The 17,082-nt window shown below is 40.8% G+C and overlaps 1 protein-coding gene across 2 annotated transcripts in view; it reads left to right on the top strand.

The window, feature by feature from the left end:
• MGAT4A (alpha-1,3-mannosyl-glycoprotein 4-beta-N-acetylglucosaminyltransferase A) overlaps positions 1 to 17,082 on the top strand; it is a 128,687-nt gene that overhangs the window by 40,482 nt on the left and 71,123 nt on the right. For both annotated transcript variants that reach the window (XM_008008113.3, XM_008008114.3), the window contains exons 3-4: positions 13,225 to 13,392; positions 16,809 to 16,949. In XM_008008113.3, the coding sequence (XP_008006304.1) occupies positions 13,225 to 13,392; positions 16,809 to 16,949 (309 nt within the window). The remainder of the gene's footprint in view (positions 1 to 13,224; positions 13,393 to 16,808; positions 16,950 to 17,082) is intronic.

Below are 17,082 nucleotides of genomic sequence, written 5' to 3'. Positions count from 1 at the left end.
TTTTTTTTTTTTTTTGAGACAGGGCTTGCTCTGATGTCCAGGCTGGAGTGCAGTAGTGTGAGCATGGCTCACTTTAACCATCAGTCTCCTAGGCTCCAGTGATCCTCCCGCCTCAGCTCCTTAGTAGCTGGGACTACATTTACCCAGCTAATTTTCATATTTTTTATAGAGATGGGGTTTCACTGTGTTGCTCGGGCTGGTCTTGAACTTCTGGCGTCAAGCGATCCTCCTGCCTCCACCTTCCAAAGTGCTGGGATTACAGGTGTGAGCCACTGCGCCCAGCCTCCATTATAATCTTACAGGACCCCTGGACGTATATGCGGCATGACTGTGCTTTTCCCACCCCACCCTCTTTCTCCATCCCTTCTGTGATGCTGATGATAGCAGTGTTAGATCTCAGATCTTTTGTTACAGTTTCAAAGATTCCTGAGGCTCTGTTAATTTTTTCCTTAGTCTGTTTTCTCTCTTCTGCCTAGGTTGGGTGATTGCTGTTGTCTTTCTTCAGGGTCACTGATTCTCTCCATCTGCTCTTGAGCTCACCCATTAAGTTTTTTTTGTTTCAATTATTATATTTTATATTCTATTTGTTTATTTTGTTTATTTTTTATTTATAAAAACTTCTATTGTTTATTTATATTTTCCATTTCTTTGCTTAGGGTTTCAGTTTTTTTGTTGTTGTTGTTGAGACAGAGTCTCGCTTTGTCGCCCAGGCTGGAAGCGCAGTGGCCGGATCTCAGCTCACTGCAAGCTCCGCCTCCCGGGTTCATGCCATTCTCCTGCCTCAGCCTCCCGAGTAGCTGTCAGGAGATCGAGAGTTTCAGTTTTTAAAAATTTGTTTAATGTACCCATTGAAGCATTTTTATGATGGCTGCTTTAAAATCCTTAGTAGGTGATTTCAACATCTGTGTCATCTTGGTGTTAGCATCTGTTGATAGTTTGTTCTCACTGATGTTGAGATTTTCCTGGTTCTTAATATTATGAGTGATTTTCATTTGTGTTCAAGGCATTTTGGGTGTTTGTTATAAGACTGGCTTTTATTTACATTGTCTGTCATAGCTGGCCTTTTCTGACATCATTTTGGGAGGGTACGGGGCTGTGCCACCTCATTATGCTGGTGGGAATGGGATGAAAGTCCAAAGCATCCATCAGTACCCAGCAGGGAGGGATTCCTCCTTCCAACTGTGCAGGGTTGGGAGGTCAGTTTCCCATAAGGCCTGTGCTGATGCCACCCTTGCTAAGAGGGGAGAAGGGGTGCTGCTACTGCTTCCCCTGTGGCCTCCACTGATACCTCACTGGGAGGTTCATTACTGGTGGAGGGTAGTGAAAGTCCCAGCTCCCTCCCTCAGTCTTTCCTGACCTCATCCACATATTATGGGTGTGAGGGGGCCTTTTAACCTGGCCATTGCTGATAGGGTGGGGAGGGGACCATGTGTTTTCATGGTGTATGGCTGGAGTAAGTGGTGATTGTCTGACGTTTTCTGTCCTGCTAGGTTGCCCCTTATTGAGTCCTTTGCATAGAGTTAGCAGGCTTTTCTTAGTCCTTTGTGTGTGTGTGTGTGCTCCTGTTGGTGTTTTCAGGTTGCTGACGTTTCTAGTTCCCATTCTAGGATATATGGGGCAGTAAGAAAACTCAGAAGTCACTGCTGTGTTGTTTCCTGGGTCCTAGTGACTCTGCCCTTTCCGCCTTCTGCTTTCCACCTTCCAGAGTCGTCTTCTTTTTAATTTTTTGTGGTGGTTGTTGAAACAGGGTCTCACTATGTTGCCCAGGCTAGAGTGCACCAGCACAAACTCAGTTCATTGCAACCTCTGCCTCCTATGCTCAAGCCATCCTCCCACCTCAGCTTCCCGAGTAGCTTGGACTGCAGGCGCCTGCCACCACACCTGGCTAATTTTTGTATTTTTTGTAGAGACAGGGTTTCCCCATAGTGCTGAGGCTGGTCTTGAACTCCTGAGCTCAAGTAATCCACCCGCTTCAGCCTGCAACGTGTTGGGATTATGGATGTGAGCTATGGTGTCCAGCCTTCTTCTTTATACTATCTGGGTTTATAATTGTGTTTAGCAGGATGCATAGAGAGAAGTGTGTCTATTCCATCTTGGTCTGGAACTGGAAGTCTCATCTTGAACTAGAGAAGGTTCTTCAAAGATATTGTCATCTGAAGACTCATAGTCTGAGATTTTGCTTTTATGATCAGTTTCACCAACATCATTAGAGTCTGTGGTGATACTACCTGTCTTTCTACATTCATTTTCTGATTTGTCCTACAGTTGTGAGATGTCTTTGCTGTGACTTTTCTTCTTTTTGCCATTTTGGGTACAAAAAGGAAAAATCCTAGATTCTCAGTTGTTTTCAGCAAAGGTTACAGAAGACTACAAAGTAGTGTTTTTGAACTTCTTTTATACCATCCTGAAAGATGATGCCAATAGTCTTAGCAACACAATAAGAAAACTAAAAGATAATATAATAGGGGTGATTTACGTCACTGTGTACCATCCTCCAGGTGATTCTATCATTCTTCCATTTCATTTAGTTTTTTTTTTAGCATGATTAGGAATGATTGATGAGTAATTGTAAAATTGTAAAATACTTCTTAGAACAATGAAATAGCAAAAAGGTTTAAGATACAGAAAAAATAGGCTCACTGATCTCCTATATCTGTATTAGTTAACTATTTATGCATAATAAATTACCACAAGTTTAGTGGTTTAAAATGACATACAGTTATTATCTCTCGTTTTCTCTGGTCTGGGAAACTGGGCCTGGCTTAGCTGAGCCCTCTACCTGGGCTCTCAGAAGGATGCGTTGAGGTGTCAGCTGGACTACAGTATCATCTTGAGACCTGACTTGGAAAGAATATGCTCCCAAGCTTATCCAGACTGTTGGCGGAAGCCATTTCCTTGTGGCTGTAGGACTGAGGGCCCAGGCTTGTTGCTGGCTCTTTTCTGGGAAGCGGCTCTAAGTCCTTTGTGACATGGGCTTTTCAGTTCAGTTGTTTACTTTTTCAAAGCCAGCTAGGAAGTCTGTAGACACCATATATTATACTACACACTATAGATGTTATATAAGATGGAGTCCTATATAATATAACCTAATCCCGGAAGTGACATCTATCACTGTTGCCATTTTCTGTTCATTAGAAGCAAGTCATTGTTCCTGCCTGCACTCAAGGGGCAGAGGTCATGGAAGTCTGTGAATACCAGGAGGACGAGGGTCACTGGGCTCACTGCAGAGTCCGCTCGCCACTGTGTCTTAGATTTATAAAACAGTCTGAGGGACACATACGGTCATTGCTAGACAGAATGAGTTATATTCATTTTTTTTGTTTAAAAAAAAGCCCAAATGTTCCCTTTATCCTGTGGCAGGTTTCTAAGAAAGACTAAAAGCCATGAAATTTCAGTCCTTAAACATAGAAGATTTCAAAAAAGAAACTATAGCTAAATGTGGGTGCAGTGGACCTTGGCGACATACTGGGGGTTAAGGAGGAGTGAGATGGGATGGGAAGATAAAGTCTTGATAACCTATATCCTCACCTGTCTCATCATCAGTGGACTATTGGAAGAGTCAGACAAGGGTGGAGTAGGCTGTAGCTCACATTCTCACTGCTGCCTCACCTGTAGTGAGGCAGATTCGTTTGTTTTTTTCTTTTTCAGTCTGAGGCATCTTCTGGTTCACTAGGCCCCTTTCACAAGACCACAGGGTGGGTCTGTCAAGTTCCCACAGTTAAAGTGGGAGTGCCGCAGCCTAGAAGCACTAGCTGGTATAGGAAATGGTATCAATGTGATTTTGGTCTGGGCCTGCAGGGCAAGCGAGCGGACTGTTTAAACCGTTCACTTGGAGAAAAAAAGTCCTCAGTAATTTGAAACAAAGAAAAAGGAGGCAGGGCTATTGTGGGTTGGGCGGGGGGAGCGTGAATAACATGAAAAGAAAGAGGTGAGAGCGGTAAAGTTTGATTGAAAATGAAAAGTCCAGAGAAGAAACACAGAAGAATTTGAAAAGGACTTTGCAGAAGAATATTAGGAGGGGGAAGGTGGAAATGAATGAACAAGAGGAAAGTGAGAAGAGGGAAGAAGGAGAAAGCATGAAATAGGTCATACAAGGAATAACCAGAGCTAGCTAGGGACATGCAGTAAGAGGACACGCTTGTTAACAGAGCTACTCCATAGTGTGTGACTGATTAATTATCAGTACCCTGCTTTTTAGTTAAAGATAGTTCTACTGTAGAACTATCTACATAGTACACTTAGCTATATGTTTATAACAGTTATAACTATCTATATAGTTCTACATTAGATGACTGTGTAGATATCTTTGTAGTTCTAATGTGGAACTACATTAGAATTCTAATGCTGTGTCTTGGAAATTCTTCCTAGGAAAATACAGGGCATTATAGCTTTCAGAATACAAAATATTTTTAATTTTGCTTTTAGAATGAAATATACCTCTATGAAGAAGTGTCTCCCAGTAACTTTAAAGTACTTAAGGAAAATAGTTTATAACCATCTTATAATTTTTATTCCAAGCTCCTTGTGGTTGTTGAATCTTAAAAAGGTTGAATACAGTCATTGTTAATCTATTTAGAAGTGAAGAGCTGTTATAAACATATAACTAAGTGTACTCTAATGAATGTTATCATGAGGTATGAATTTTTATAGTTCCTCATTTTATTATGATAAGGGAATTTGGGACTTTATGATGAACTTACTAAAAAAGAGATTGCCCTTTCCCAAGGGAAATCAAGGAAAATTATTACATCTATTTAGATTTGGGAGGCCGAGGCGGGCAGATCACTTGAGGTCAGGAGTTCAGGACCAGCCTGGGCAACATGGTGAAACCCCATCTCTACTAAAATACAGAAACTTAGCCGAGTGTGTCAATGTGCACCTGTAATCCCAGTTCTTTGGGAGGCTAAGGCATGAGAATCGCTTGAACCTGGGAAGCGGAGGTTGCAGTGAGCCGAGATCGCACCACTGCACTCCAGCCTGGGTGACAGAGCGAGACTCTGTCTCTAAAAAAAAAAAAAAAAAAAAAACAAAAAAAACAAAGTGTGTTATAGGTACTTGCAGCATCATTTGTTTGTCTTAAATTGTTATGTTTATTAGGTTAGGGGATAGATTTTAACTTATTAAACCTCTACCTGGAAGTTTGTTTTGAATGACATTGTTAATGATTATATTACTTAGCCGACAGCTTAGAGAAATAGTGGTTGCATTCCAGAAAATATTTCAACCATAGCCCATTTGGTATTCACTAGTCACTGATTTGTAAGTATACTGAAAACATCTTGTAAGGGAATAAATGAATTATATACATTATTTTAATTAAAGTGTATGATCCTGTATATCTATGAGCCCCATTTTCCCTTTTGAATTTAGAAGGGTGCAGCTATTTTCAGAATCCATGCATACGTGTTGGATCCTGACTGGAGTACTCCAAAACCAGAATAATCTTGACAATGCCACGTAAGAGACCTTTGAAACTGGTGTTCACTGGATACTTGGAAACCCCTTTCTGCCCCAAGTTAATCTTCAGGATTATGGCCCTAAACATTTTAATGAGCGCCCCCTGTCCCTGGAACCCTTAACCCATGGGCCAGAGGAAAGGAGAGGAGAAGGAACTGGTACACTAGAACTACATAAACTTCTAGGCTGCTCGAGTCTAGAACTACCCTGAGGATGACGCTGGCTGCCTCTGGGCTTCACAGCTCATGGACCTGGGACTGGTACATCAGCATCACCTGCGAGCTTAGGCCGGGCGTGGTGGCTCACACCTGTAATCCCAGTGCTTTGGGAGGCCGAGGCGGGCAGATCTCGAGGTCAGGAGATCGAGACCATCCTGGCTAACACGATGAAACCCCATCTCTACTAAAAATACAAAAAATTAGCCAGGCGTGGTGGCGGGCGCCTGTAGTCCCAGCTACTCGGGAGGCTGAGGCAGGAGGATGGTGTGAACCCAGGAGGTGGTGCTTGCAGTGAGCTGAGATCTCACCGCTGCACTCCAGCCTGGGCGACAGAGCCAGACTCCGTCTCAAACAAAACAAAACAAAACAAAACAAAACATTCTCAGGCCCCACCTCAGACCTATGGAATCAGGATCCCTGGAAGTGAAGTCCAGAACTCTGCGTTTTAATGAGCCCTTTTACTTTTAGGTGGTTCTTATGCATGATAAATTCAGGAAACAGTAAGATACTTGGTCTCGTTTGTAAGTTTTGGCCATCCATTCTACTTAGAATTGTCTGTTCAAGTTCTGTTCTTTCAGCCTATTTCATTTGGACTCCTGTTCACTGTGCCTTTTGGCTTTTTATGGCATTAGTTCTCCTAAACCACCCTCTGAATCCAGTTCTTTTATTTTTTTTCCTTTATGCTTAAGAGGTTTATAAGTGGGAAATTTTCTGCAATTTCATCTAGGCCATCTTCTTTCTAATTTAAAATGGTTGTGTAAGAGTGATGCATGTGAAATCTTTAAAAAGTGAAATAAAACTTTTTTCAAAGGCAGCGGCTTCCTGAGAAGTAAAGATTGTTAAATTTTGGAATCTTATTAAAAACGTTCCTCATTCATCTTTAAAAAAATTTTATCTGTGGAAAGAATTGTATCAGTTCAATGTGGTACTGAAGTTGAACCAATGACTACTTTTTTTTTTTTTTTTTTTTTTTTTTTTTTTTTTTTTTTTAAGAGACAGGGTCTTGCTCTGTCACCCAGACTGGAGTACAATGGTACATTTGCCACTCACTGCAGCCTCAAACCCCTGGGTTCAAGGGATCCTCCCACTTCAGCCTCCTGAGTAGCTGGGGCTACAAGCATGCAGTAGCACACTGGCTAATTTTTAAATATTTGTTGTAGAGACAATGTCTCCCTATTTTGCCCAGGCTGGTCTCAAACTTTTGGGTTCAAGCATTCCTCCTGCCCTGGCCTCCCAAAGCACTGGGATTTCAGGTGTGAGCCACCGTGCCCGGCCCAGAGGACTTCTCAACGTTTTTTTCAGTGCCAGAATTTTATTATCTAGTAAATATTAAAATGTTTTAATTTAAGAAATAAAGAGTGGGTTTAACTTTTGGTAGTTTTTATTTCAATACAAAAAGCCAGTTTTTAATGTTAGCTCTGAATCTAGTAGTATCTTGTACATCTTGCTGATAAGAAGTTACTATTCTTTTAAAAATAAAGTTCTCTGGTCTGTTTTTATTCACCACACATTAGATGTGACTTCTTGGTGCTTTTGGTTTGTGTTAATCATTCATTTATACTGTTGAACGATTTCATATGAAATTACCATTTTTGCCAAAAAGGATCAAATATCAGCAATTTTATACGGTTTAGCCTAGTAAGTCTTTGAAAGCCCAAAGTTACCCTTTTCACTGGAAAACTGACCTAAATATTTGAGTTGAAGAATCAAAGTGGTTTCTCTGGAAATTTTGTTTTAGAATCTTGGGTTCACAAAACATGATTTGTACAAAACATAATATGTACTTTCATTGCCTAGGCTGGACATATAATTTTCTACAATTAAAAAAGTTAGATTTTGTCTACAGTAAAAACAAAACAACAAACAAAACCTGGCACTTCCCAGTAAGATGGTAGTATGAGAGTTCCCTCAGTTTCCCGCCATAACCCTCCCTACAAACCGATTGAAATGATTCAAAGAAAAGCAAAAATAAGAATTTTGTTACTAATGTTGACAATAGGAAATTATCAAATGTATTAATTTGGAGGAATTTTTTCATCTGTTATGTTAAAGTGAACTGAAAGCTGGAAGCAGATAAACAGCTCTCTTCCTCAAGAAAGCTGTGTAGTATTATGGGAAATATAAATGGAGAAAATTCTAGGGAAAATTCTAGAAAGTTCTAGAAAACTGAGTTGGCTTTTTAGATGGAATATGACGGTGCCCTGTTGTTGTGGAGAACTCTTTCAATTTGGCAGAATGGAGTCAGAAACAAAGGATGGATGTGAGAGAGATCAAAAATGGCCCCTCTGGAGCCTTTTCATAGCTGTGGGCCTTGGACTAAGAACAGCAATAGCATCCGGGCTAGAAACTAAATATCTGTGATATTATCCAATAGCCCATGGGCCGCCAGGGACTTTTTCTAAGCTAACTTTCCAAAAGCATGGACAGTTCCCCTCAAAGCAGGGAAACATTTTAGAATTAGGGGTGGGGCATTTCTCTACTGGGACTGCTTATTCTGCCTACTTGGTGAAGCTGGCCTCTGAGAGGGTGATTTCAAAACATAACAAGAAAATGCATGTGGAAATGGAGACTGCCCTCAGACTCCTATCCCTTTCTGCCACTCAAGAACTAATGAAAGACTGAGCCTATATCTGCCATTCAGTCTCCTGCTTACTTTAAATCATCTTTGTATTAAAAAAAAATGATGAAATGAAGGGTAGTACAAATAACTTCTCTATACATTTCACCTATTGTGAACATTTTGCCTCTATCCTCTTCCTTTCTACAGATATTTGCTTCTTTTCAGAACCATTTCAGAGTAAATTGCAGAAATCATGCCCCTTTACACCTAAATAATTTTATGTTTATTTCCTAAGAACCAGGACATTCTCTTACCTTACCACAGTTCAAGTGTCAAATTCAGGAAATTTAACACTGGCGCAATCATACCCATTCTGCAGTCTGTGTTCTGTTATTTTTCCAGTAATGTTCTTGACAGCATTTATTTCTTCTGGTCCAGGATCCAGTCCAGGACAGTGCTTTGCATTTAGTCTCTCCTTACCCTTGGTCATTTCTTCAGCCTTTGTCTTTGATGACCTTGACGTGTCTTAAAGTGGAACCATTTGTTTTATACATAATCCCCCAATTTGAATGTGTCCGACGTTTCCTTGAGATTAGAATCAAATTATGCATTTTTGGCAGGAATTCCACGTAATGAGGGGGATCCTCTGGGGTTCACTTCACGAGGCACATGATGTCTGTCCTATTATTGCCAACTTTAACCTTGACCCCTTGATGAAGGTGGTGTCAGGTTTTTCCACTGTGATATTATCATTTCCCTCTTTGTAAAGTAATGAGTACTTTGTGGGGAGGTATTTTGAGATGCTATAAATACCTGTTTCTTATCAGACTTTCACCGGTTAGTTTTAGCATGCATTTTTGATGCTTGCCTGAGTCAGTTATTGCTATGATGGTTGCAAAATGGTGTTTTTGTTTTTGTTTGTTTTTTGAGACAGAGTTAAACTCTTGTTGCCCAGGCTGGAGTGGTGATCTTGGCTCACCGCAACCTCTGCCTCCCAGGTTCAAGCGATTCTCCTCCCTCAGCCTCCCAAGTAGCTGGGATTACAGGCATGCGTCACCACGTTCAGCTAATTTTGTATTTTTAATAGAGACGGGATTTCTCCTTGTTGGTCAGGCTGGTCTTGAACTCCCGACCTCAGGTGATCCGCCCACCTCGGCCTCCCAAAGTGCTGGGATTACAGGTGTGAGCCACCGCGCCTGGCCCACAGTGGTGGTTTTTCTAAGTTCATTATTTCTTCTACATTTAGTAATTGGCCTTCTGTAAGAAACACTTTCCCCTCATCCACTCATTTTTATTTATTTATTGTTGATACGGACTCATGGATTCTTTTTTTTTTTGTTTTTATTTTTTGTCGAGACGGAGTCTCCACCTGTCACCCAGGCTGGAGTGCAGTGGCGCGATCTCAGCTCACTGCAAGCTCCGCCTCCCGGGTTCGCGCCATTCTCCTGCCTCAGCCTCCCAACAGACTCATGGATTCTTATTTTATTCAATGGGTTATAATCCATTACCATCAATATTTATTTTGGTACTTAAATTGCTCCCCATTTGGCCAATGGGGGCCTCTTGACTGCCCTTCTGTGCCCTTTGGCTAGGTCATTTTTTTCTTTTGATAGTACTTTCTTGCTGGCAGAAGAATATTCTAGGTTTATCTTAGTTATTTCTCTAAAGAGTTCTTAAAAACATTTTTTAAAATAGAGTTGGGGTCTCGCTGCGTTGCCCAGGGTGGTCTCAAACTCCTGGGCTCATGTGATCCTCTCGCCATGGCTTCCCAAAGTGCTGGGATTATAGGGATGAGCTACCACGCCCGGCCTCCAAAGAGTTCTAATTTATTTTAGTGGCAAATGATGTTGAGAAACCAGTATCTAGGCACTGCTTAAGTCTTAAGGGTAGGATTCGAATGTTGTTCACAAAAAAAGGGAAGAACTCAAAGATCTGTTCTGGACACATGCTGTGTTTGGACACTGTGTTTATACTGATCTGCCCTTGTCCATACTCCCTGGACTGGCAGTTCACACACTCCTAGTTTCTGTAACCATATAACATATTCTGATCTCAGAGCAAGTTCCCCCATATTATCTTCTAGATTTTTCTTGGCCCTTTAAAAACATTAATTCTTCTAGATAAATATTAGAGTTATACATCAAGTTCAAAAAATTTGTTATTTTGAAAGATACTGAATTGGGCCGGGCGCGGTGACTCACACCTGTAATCCCAGCACTTTGGGAGGCCGAGGTGGGCAGATCACGAGGTCAGAAGATCAAGACCGTCCTGGCTAACATGGTGAAACCCTGTCTCTACTAAAAATACAAAAAATTAGCTGGGCACGGTGATGGGCGCCTGTAGTCCCAGCTACTCGGGAAGCTGAGGCAGGAGAATGGCGTGAACCCGGGAGGCGGAGCTTGCAGTAAGCTGAGATCACACCACTGCACTCCAGCCTGGGCCACAGAGCGAGACTCTGTCTCAAAAAAAAAAAAAAAGATTCTCAATTGAATTTCTTTTGCTTGGGGTAGAATTAATCTTTTTGTAAGACTGAGTCTTCCTATTTAGGAATAAGAGATAGTTTTATGGATTCTATTATAGGTTTCAGTAAAAGGCTTGTACTTTTCTTCACATACATCTTATGTGTCTCTTCTTATAATTGTTTAATATAATTGTTTCTAGTTTTGTGTTTGGGAATAGTATCTCTTTCCCATGTCTTATATTGTGAATTTACACATGCAGAAAATGCCTAAACCATGAATGACTTTCACTAAACTGCCACCCAGATCGAGAAATAGAATGTAGCTGGCACCCTGGAGCTCCCTGTATGCCCTTTCCCCATCACAGCCTTCTCCGTCCTACCTCTTCTCCTTTCCTTCCGAGCAAATTAAGGCAAATACGGTGACATGCATGCTTCTGTTATTCCATGCAGTGAAGCATGGCAGTTAAGCCAGAGATATTTTTTTCTGCTATGGAATCTTAAGAGGTGTTTACTGTAAGGATCTTTATGTAAGGGACAGGGAACAGTATACTTGAGTGTTACTAAAACTGCAGATTCATTTTTTATAAGTCTGTTTTTATTGCTTCTATCCATGATTAAAGCAGAAATTATAATGTTAAATTAAAAACAGACTTTCTGGCTGGGCGTTGTGGCTCACGCCTGTAATCCCAGTACTTTCAGACGCTGAGGCAGGCAGATCAGCTGAGGTCAGGAGTTCGAGACCAGCCAGACCAACATGGTGTAACCCCGTCTCTACTAAAAATACGGAAATTACCTGGGTGTGGTGGCATGCACCTGTAATCCCAGCTACTCGGGAGGCTGAGGTGGGAGAATTGTTTGAATCCAGGAGGTGGAGGTTGCAGCAGTGAGCCGAGATCAAGCCACTGTACTCAAGCCTGGGCGACAGAGAGAGACTCATCTCAGGAAAAAAAAAAAAAAAAAAAAGCCTTTTAAAGGTTTGTTTAGGTGTCAAAATAGTAGCTTTGGGTTCCTATAGAAGTTGGAAGCACGCTTGCGGTTTATCCTCATTTAATGAGGTTGTGGACATTGTGCCTAACATTCTCGCAGCTTCCACTACTACTCAGTACCAAAAGCAAGTAAATGAATGTCCTCTTGTCTTCCACCATCTCTCAGGTGTTGGTGTCCACTTCTGTCCTTGAGCCTCTTCTACTGTGTGCTTTGTCTCTGTGCTGTTTCATTTCTACTCATTGTGTCAGTGCCTACATTTATCCTCATCGAAGCCCACTTTGATTTCCTAGACCAGGTTTTTTTGACCTGTGATGCTCTTAAATTATTAAAATGAATAACTTTTAACAAGGGTCATTGCACATCTAGCTCCGTGGATTTTTATTTTATTGTTTTTTGAGACTAGGTCTCACTCTGTTGCCCAGGCTGGGGTGCAGTAGTGTGATCATAGCTCACTGTAGCTGCCAACACTCGGGCTCTAGCAATCCTCCCACCTCAGCCTCTTGAGAGCTGAGACTACAGGCGCACACCACCATGCCTAGCTAATTTTTTTTTTTTTTTTTTCTTTTTGAGACGGAGTCTCGCTCTGTCGCCCAGGCTGGAGTGCAGTGGTGTGATCTTGGCTCACTGCAAGCTCCGCCTCCCGGGTTCATGCCATTCTCCTGCCTCAGCCTCCTGAGTAGCTGGGACCACAGGTGCCCGCCACCTCGCCCGGCTAATTTTTTGTATTTTTAGTAGAGACGAGGTTTCGCCATGTTAGCCAGGCTGGTCTCGATCTCCTGACTTTGTGATCTGCCTGCCTGGGCCTCCCAAAGTGCTGGGATTACAGGCGTGAGCCACCACTCCCGGCCGCTAATTTTTTATTGTTTTGTAGAGATGAGGTCTTGCTATATTGCCTAGGCTGGTCTTGGACTCCTGGGCTCAAGCCATCCTCCACCTTGGTCTCCTAGAGTGCTGGGATTACAGGTGTGAGCCACCACGCCTGGCCACTCACTGGGTTTTTAGAGATCAGGAATTTGACTGATGTCTGGCCTAGGGAAATCTTTGAGGACTAGGAAGTTCAGAGGAAAAGTTTGGTCTATGGAAATTAATGATTATGCTATAAAATATGTTATATTCATTATACTATTATATATATTACCATCAGTTTCTGCCTCATCTCTCTATCTGGTTGATGTGAATACGGTATTTATAGTTGTTTGTACCCTTTGACGGACGATGTTAGTATGATGCTTTAAAGTGTTTATTCTAAACCTTTTATTGTTTTATCCATCTTTAATTATATGAAGTACTGGAGACTGCTCACATTTTTACAAATAATAAGAGCATAATAATAAGCATTAAGAGCATTCTTACAAATAATAAGAGCATATAAGTTTTGTTATATAACAAGTCAGAGCCCTTTTTTTCTGTTATGTGTCAATGAATAAATATTTTCTTCTGAAAAACTCAACTTTAAACTTTGTAATTTTACAGTTCCATTTAGATTATTTTGTTTGTTTGTTTTAAGACATGTACTGTAACTGTTTTGGTTTTGCTTCTAGAAAAACTGATTGCTTATCAACGAGAATTCCTTGCTTTGAAAGAACGTCTTCGAATAGCTGAACATAGAATCTCACAGCGCTCTTCTGAATTAAATACCATTGTGCAACAGTTCAAGCGTGTAGGAGCAGAAACAAATGGAAGTAAGGATGCATTGAATAAGTTTTCAGGTACAAACAGTATTTTTTCTATTAAATATATATATATATATTTTTATTTGTTTGTTTGTTGTTTTTTTTCTTTGAGACAGAGTCTCATTCTGTCGCCCAGGCTGGAGTGCACTGGAGCGATCTAGGGATCTTGGCTCACTGCAAGCTCCGCCTCCCGGGTTCACGCCATTCTCCTGCCTCAGCCTCCCAAGTAACTGGGACTACAGGCGCCCGCCACCATGCCTGGCTAATTTTTTTGTATTTTTAGTAGAGATGGGGTTTCACTGTGTTAGCCAGGATGGTCTGGATCTCCTGACCTCGTGATCCGCCTGCCTCGGCCTCCCAAAGTGTTGGGATTACAGGCGTGAGCCACCACACTCGGCCGAAAAAGATTATATTTTCAAAGGGGCATGTGGAATATTTTTTTTGAAAGTCATGTAGAATAGTTTATCAGCCAGCATCTGTTACCCTTTTCAGAGAAAAAAACTACCACATAAAACTTTCTCTTCTAGTAAATTACAAAATAAAATTTTATTATCTGCTAAATTTGATTTTAAGAGAGTCATATTAAGTTAAATTGTCTGAGCACGGTGGCTCACGCCTATAATCCCAGCACTCTGGGAGACCGAGGTGGGCAGATCTTTTGTGGTCAGGAGTTCAAGACCAGGTTGGCCAACATGGTGAAACCTCATCCCTACAAAAAATACAATAATTAGCCGGGCATGGTGGTGCGTGCCTGTAGTGCCAGCTACTCGGGAGGCTGAGGCAGGAGAATCACTTGAACCCTGGAGGCGGAAGTTGCAGTGAGCTGTGATCACGCCACGGCGTTCCAGCTCTGCGCTCCAGAACAAGACTCCATCTCAGAAACAAAAAAAGTTAAATTGCAGTGGAATAAATTTCACTGGCAGTAGTGAAGAACGTGCATCTTCTGAAAACATACTCAAAATGAGATTACAGTTTAACTTTTTGTGTATCCGTGTTTCTGTGATGACTTATGTGTGGACTTCAGATGGACTCTGGAGAAATCTTTGAGCTATTTGAAGCAATTAGTGCTCTTAAACCTGATTTATAATGAAGAACACACATAGTTTCCTACTGGATACTTTAGGAGTATCTGGCCTGTTTCTTCTCTGAGAAATCCTGGTCAGAGTAAGATGAGGTCAAATGATCTCTCTTTCTGCGCTCTTCTTTATCTGATAATTAAATCAACATATGTATCTAATTGATTGCCTCCAAATTTGCATAATCTTTCTAAATTAGCATACTTTTTCATTTAGCTTCACCTGTTTTCATTTAGCTTCATCTGGATCTCCAGATCCACTGCCTCCCCTTGTTTGTAAAGTTGCGTACTCCTTCTCCTGTTGATAAACTTCACGTTATGTCCCCCTGATGTTGAAACTCATGGAGTAGTGTAGATAAAACATAAATCACCCATAAGCCTGATGCCCAGTGATTTCTACTAACATTTTTTGTTTCCTTCTAGTATTTTTTCCATGAGTATTTTTCTTCAAAGTTGTTATTGTGTATGATGACCTGATTTTCACTCTTGAAATTATACTATGAGCATTTTAAAACTATGTCATTAAATAATCTTCAAAATATTATTTTTAGTGGCTGTGAATATGCCAGCTATATATACCATAATATATTAAACATTTTTTCTACAGTTATTCAAACGGGTTTTCCTGGGGGGTTTTTCCCCTGTAGTTTATAACTCTGGTGAACATATTTGTATATAAATCAGTCATATTTCTAGTAACCTTTAAGTTATTTTCATTGGATTATGACTTCCTTAGAAATAGGATCTGTGTTTTGATGACTACTGATTTTTGAACACATGGTACATTTGCTGGAATAAAACAGATAATCACTAAATATTTGTTGAATGCATAGAAGCTAAATTCTTCAAAGGGAAATTACTGAGTAATAGGACAGAAATGTTTTAGGGTTTTTGATGCTGCTTTGAATAGTTGGAACGTTTATCTTGTTATCACCAGTATTTAATATTATTATTTAATCTACTGATTTCATAGGTGGAAATTGATAGATATATTATAATTTGTAATTGTTTCTTCACTCATGAGATTAAACTTTAATTTTATATATGACAGTCATTTGCATTTCTTTTTTTTTTTTTTTTTTGAGACAGAGTCTCGCTCTGTCGCCCAGGCTGGAGTGCAGTGGCCGGATCTCTGCTCACTGCAAGCTCCGCCTCCCGGGTTCACGCCATTCTCCTGCCTCAGCCTCCCGAGTAGCTGGGACTACAGGCGCCCGCCACCTCGCCCGGCTAGTTTTTTTTTTTGTATTTTTTTAGTAGAGACGGGGTTTCACCGGGTTAGCCAGGATGGTCTCGATCTCCTGACCTCGTGATCCGCCCGTCTCGGCCTCCCAAAGTGCTGGGATTACAGGCTTGAGCCACCGCGCCCGGCCTTGCATTTCTTTTGTGAATTTTTGGTTCTTCTCATTTTCAATGAAGTTGAGGTAACAAATTCCTACTGCTAACTTCCTTGTTTCTAAGGTTAAATTCTAATTTAATGAAATTTTAAAACAATATTATTTATACTACCAAGGAGTGAGAAAAATAAATGAAACACTCTGAAAGTTGTGATCTGTGCTGGACATTCCCAGCTCATGCTGTTTATATTATTTTACTTGAAGTTTTCAGAAAAAAATTCCTTCCATGTGAAATTTTGATAACATGTAATGCATAAAGAAGTGAATGGCTGGGCATGGTGGCTCATGCCTGTAATCCCAGCACTTTGGGAGGCCAAGATAGGAGGATTGCTTGCACCAGGAGTTTGAGACCAGCCTTGGCAGCATAGTGAGACTCCAGTCTCTACAAAAAAAAAAAAAAAAAAAAAAAAAAAATTTTTTTTTAAATTAACCATTGTGGTAGCATGTGCCTGCTGTCCCAGGTACTCAGGAGGCTGAGGTGGGGAGGATCTCTTGAGCCTGGGAGGTCAAGGCGACAGTAAACCGTGATTGTGCCAGTGGACAGCAGCCTGGGCTACAGAGCAAGACCCTGTCTCAAAAAAAAAAAAAAAAAAAAAAAAGGAAAGAAAATGAAAGTGATTGATAGTCAATGTACTTATTATTATTTATTACATTTTCATAAACCGACAGCATATTTAGAGTCTGCTTGGCAAACTTGAGTTTTAACACATTATATAGGTGAGCCCTCAGCATCCCCCTTTCTTATGGTCCTCTAGCTGGCCATTTTGGTTTCCTTCAGCCAGTTTTATCAACATCATGACCTGTGAGACTCTGGCTTTGAAAGTGTCCTTTTCATCTTAAATGGAGATCTCATTTACAAGAGCGTGAAACTAGGAAAGAAAATTCTTTAGTTCTAGTTCTCATTAATTTTTACTGCTGGTTTTATAAAATCAGCAATTTCTGTAAGGTAATTCTTGTGTATTAATTATACTTCTGTGTTTCAGGTAATACCCTGAAGCTGTTAAAGGAGTTAACAAGCAAAAAATCTCTTCAAGTGCCAAGTATTTATTATCATTTGCCTCATTTATTGAAAAATGAAGGAAGTCTTCGACCTGCTGTGCAGATTGGCAATGGAAGAACAGGAGGTATGTTTATTTTGTTCCTTACTGCAGTTGTACTACTGCTATTAATTGTGTTTTGGACTCTTATGTTCACCATCAGAAGTCTGAGAGGTCAAAACATAAAAGTTCTTTCTTCATCTGTGCACATCAGGTTGGG

The sequence above is a fragment of the Chlorocebus sabaeus genome, chromosome 14, assembly GCF_047675955.1.
Source record: "Chlorocebus sabaeus isolate Y175 chromosome 14, mChlSab1.0.hap1, whole genome shotgun sequence".
In the NCBI taxonomy this organism is placed as follows: domain Eukaryota; kingdom Metazoa; phylum Chordata; class Mammalia; order Primates; family Cercopithecidae; genus Chlorocebus; species Chlorocebus sabaeus.
The sequence above is the reverse complement of the archived record's forward strand: the minus strand, read 5'-3'. Positions and strand labels throughout refer to the sequence as shown.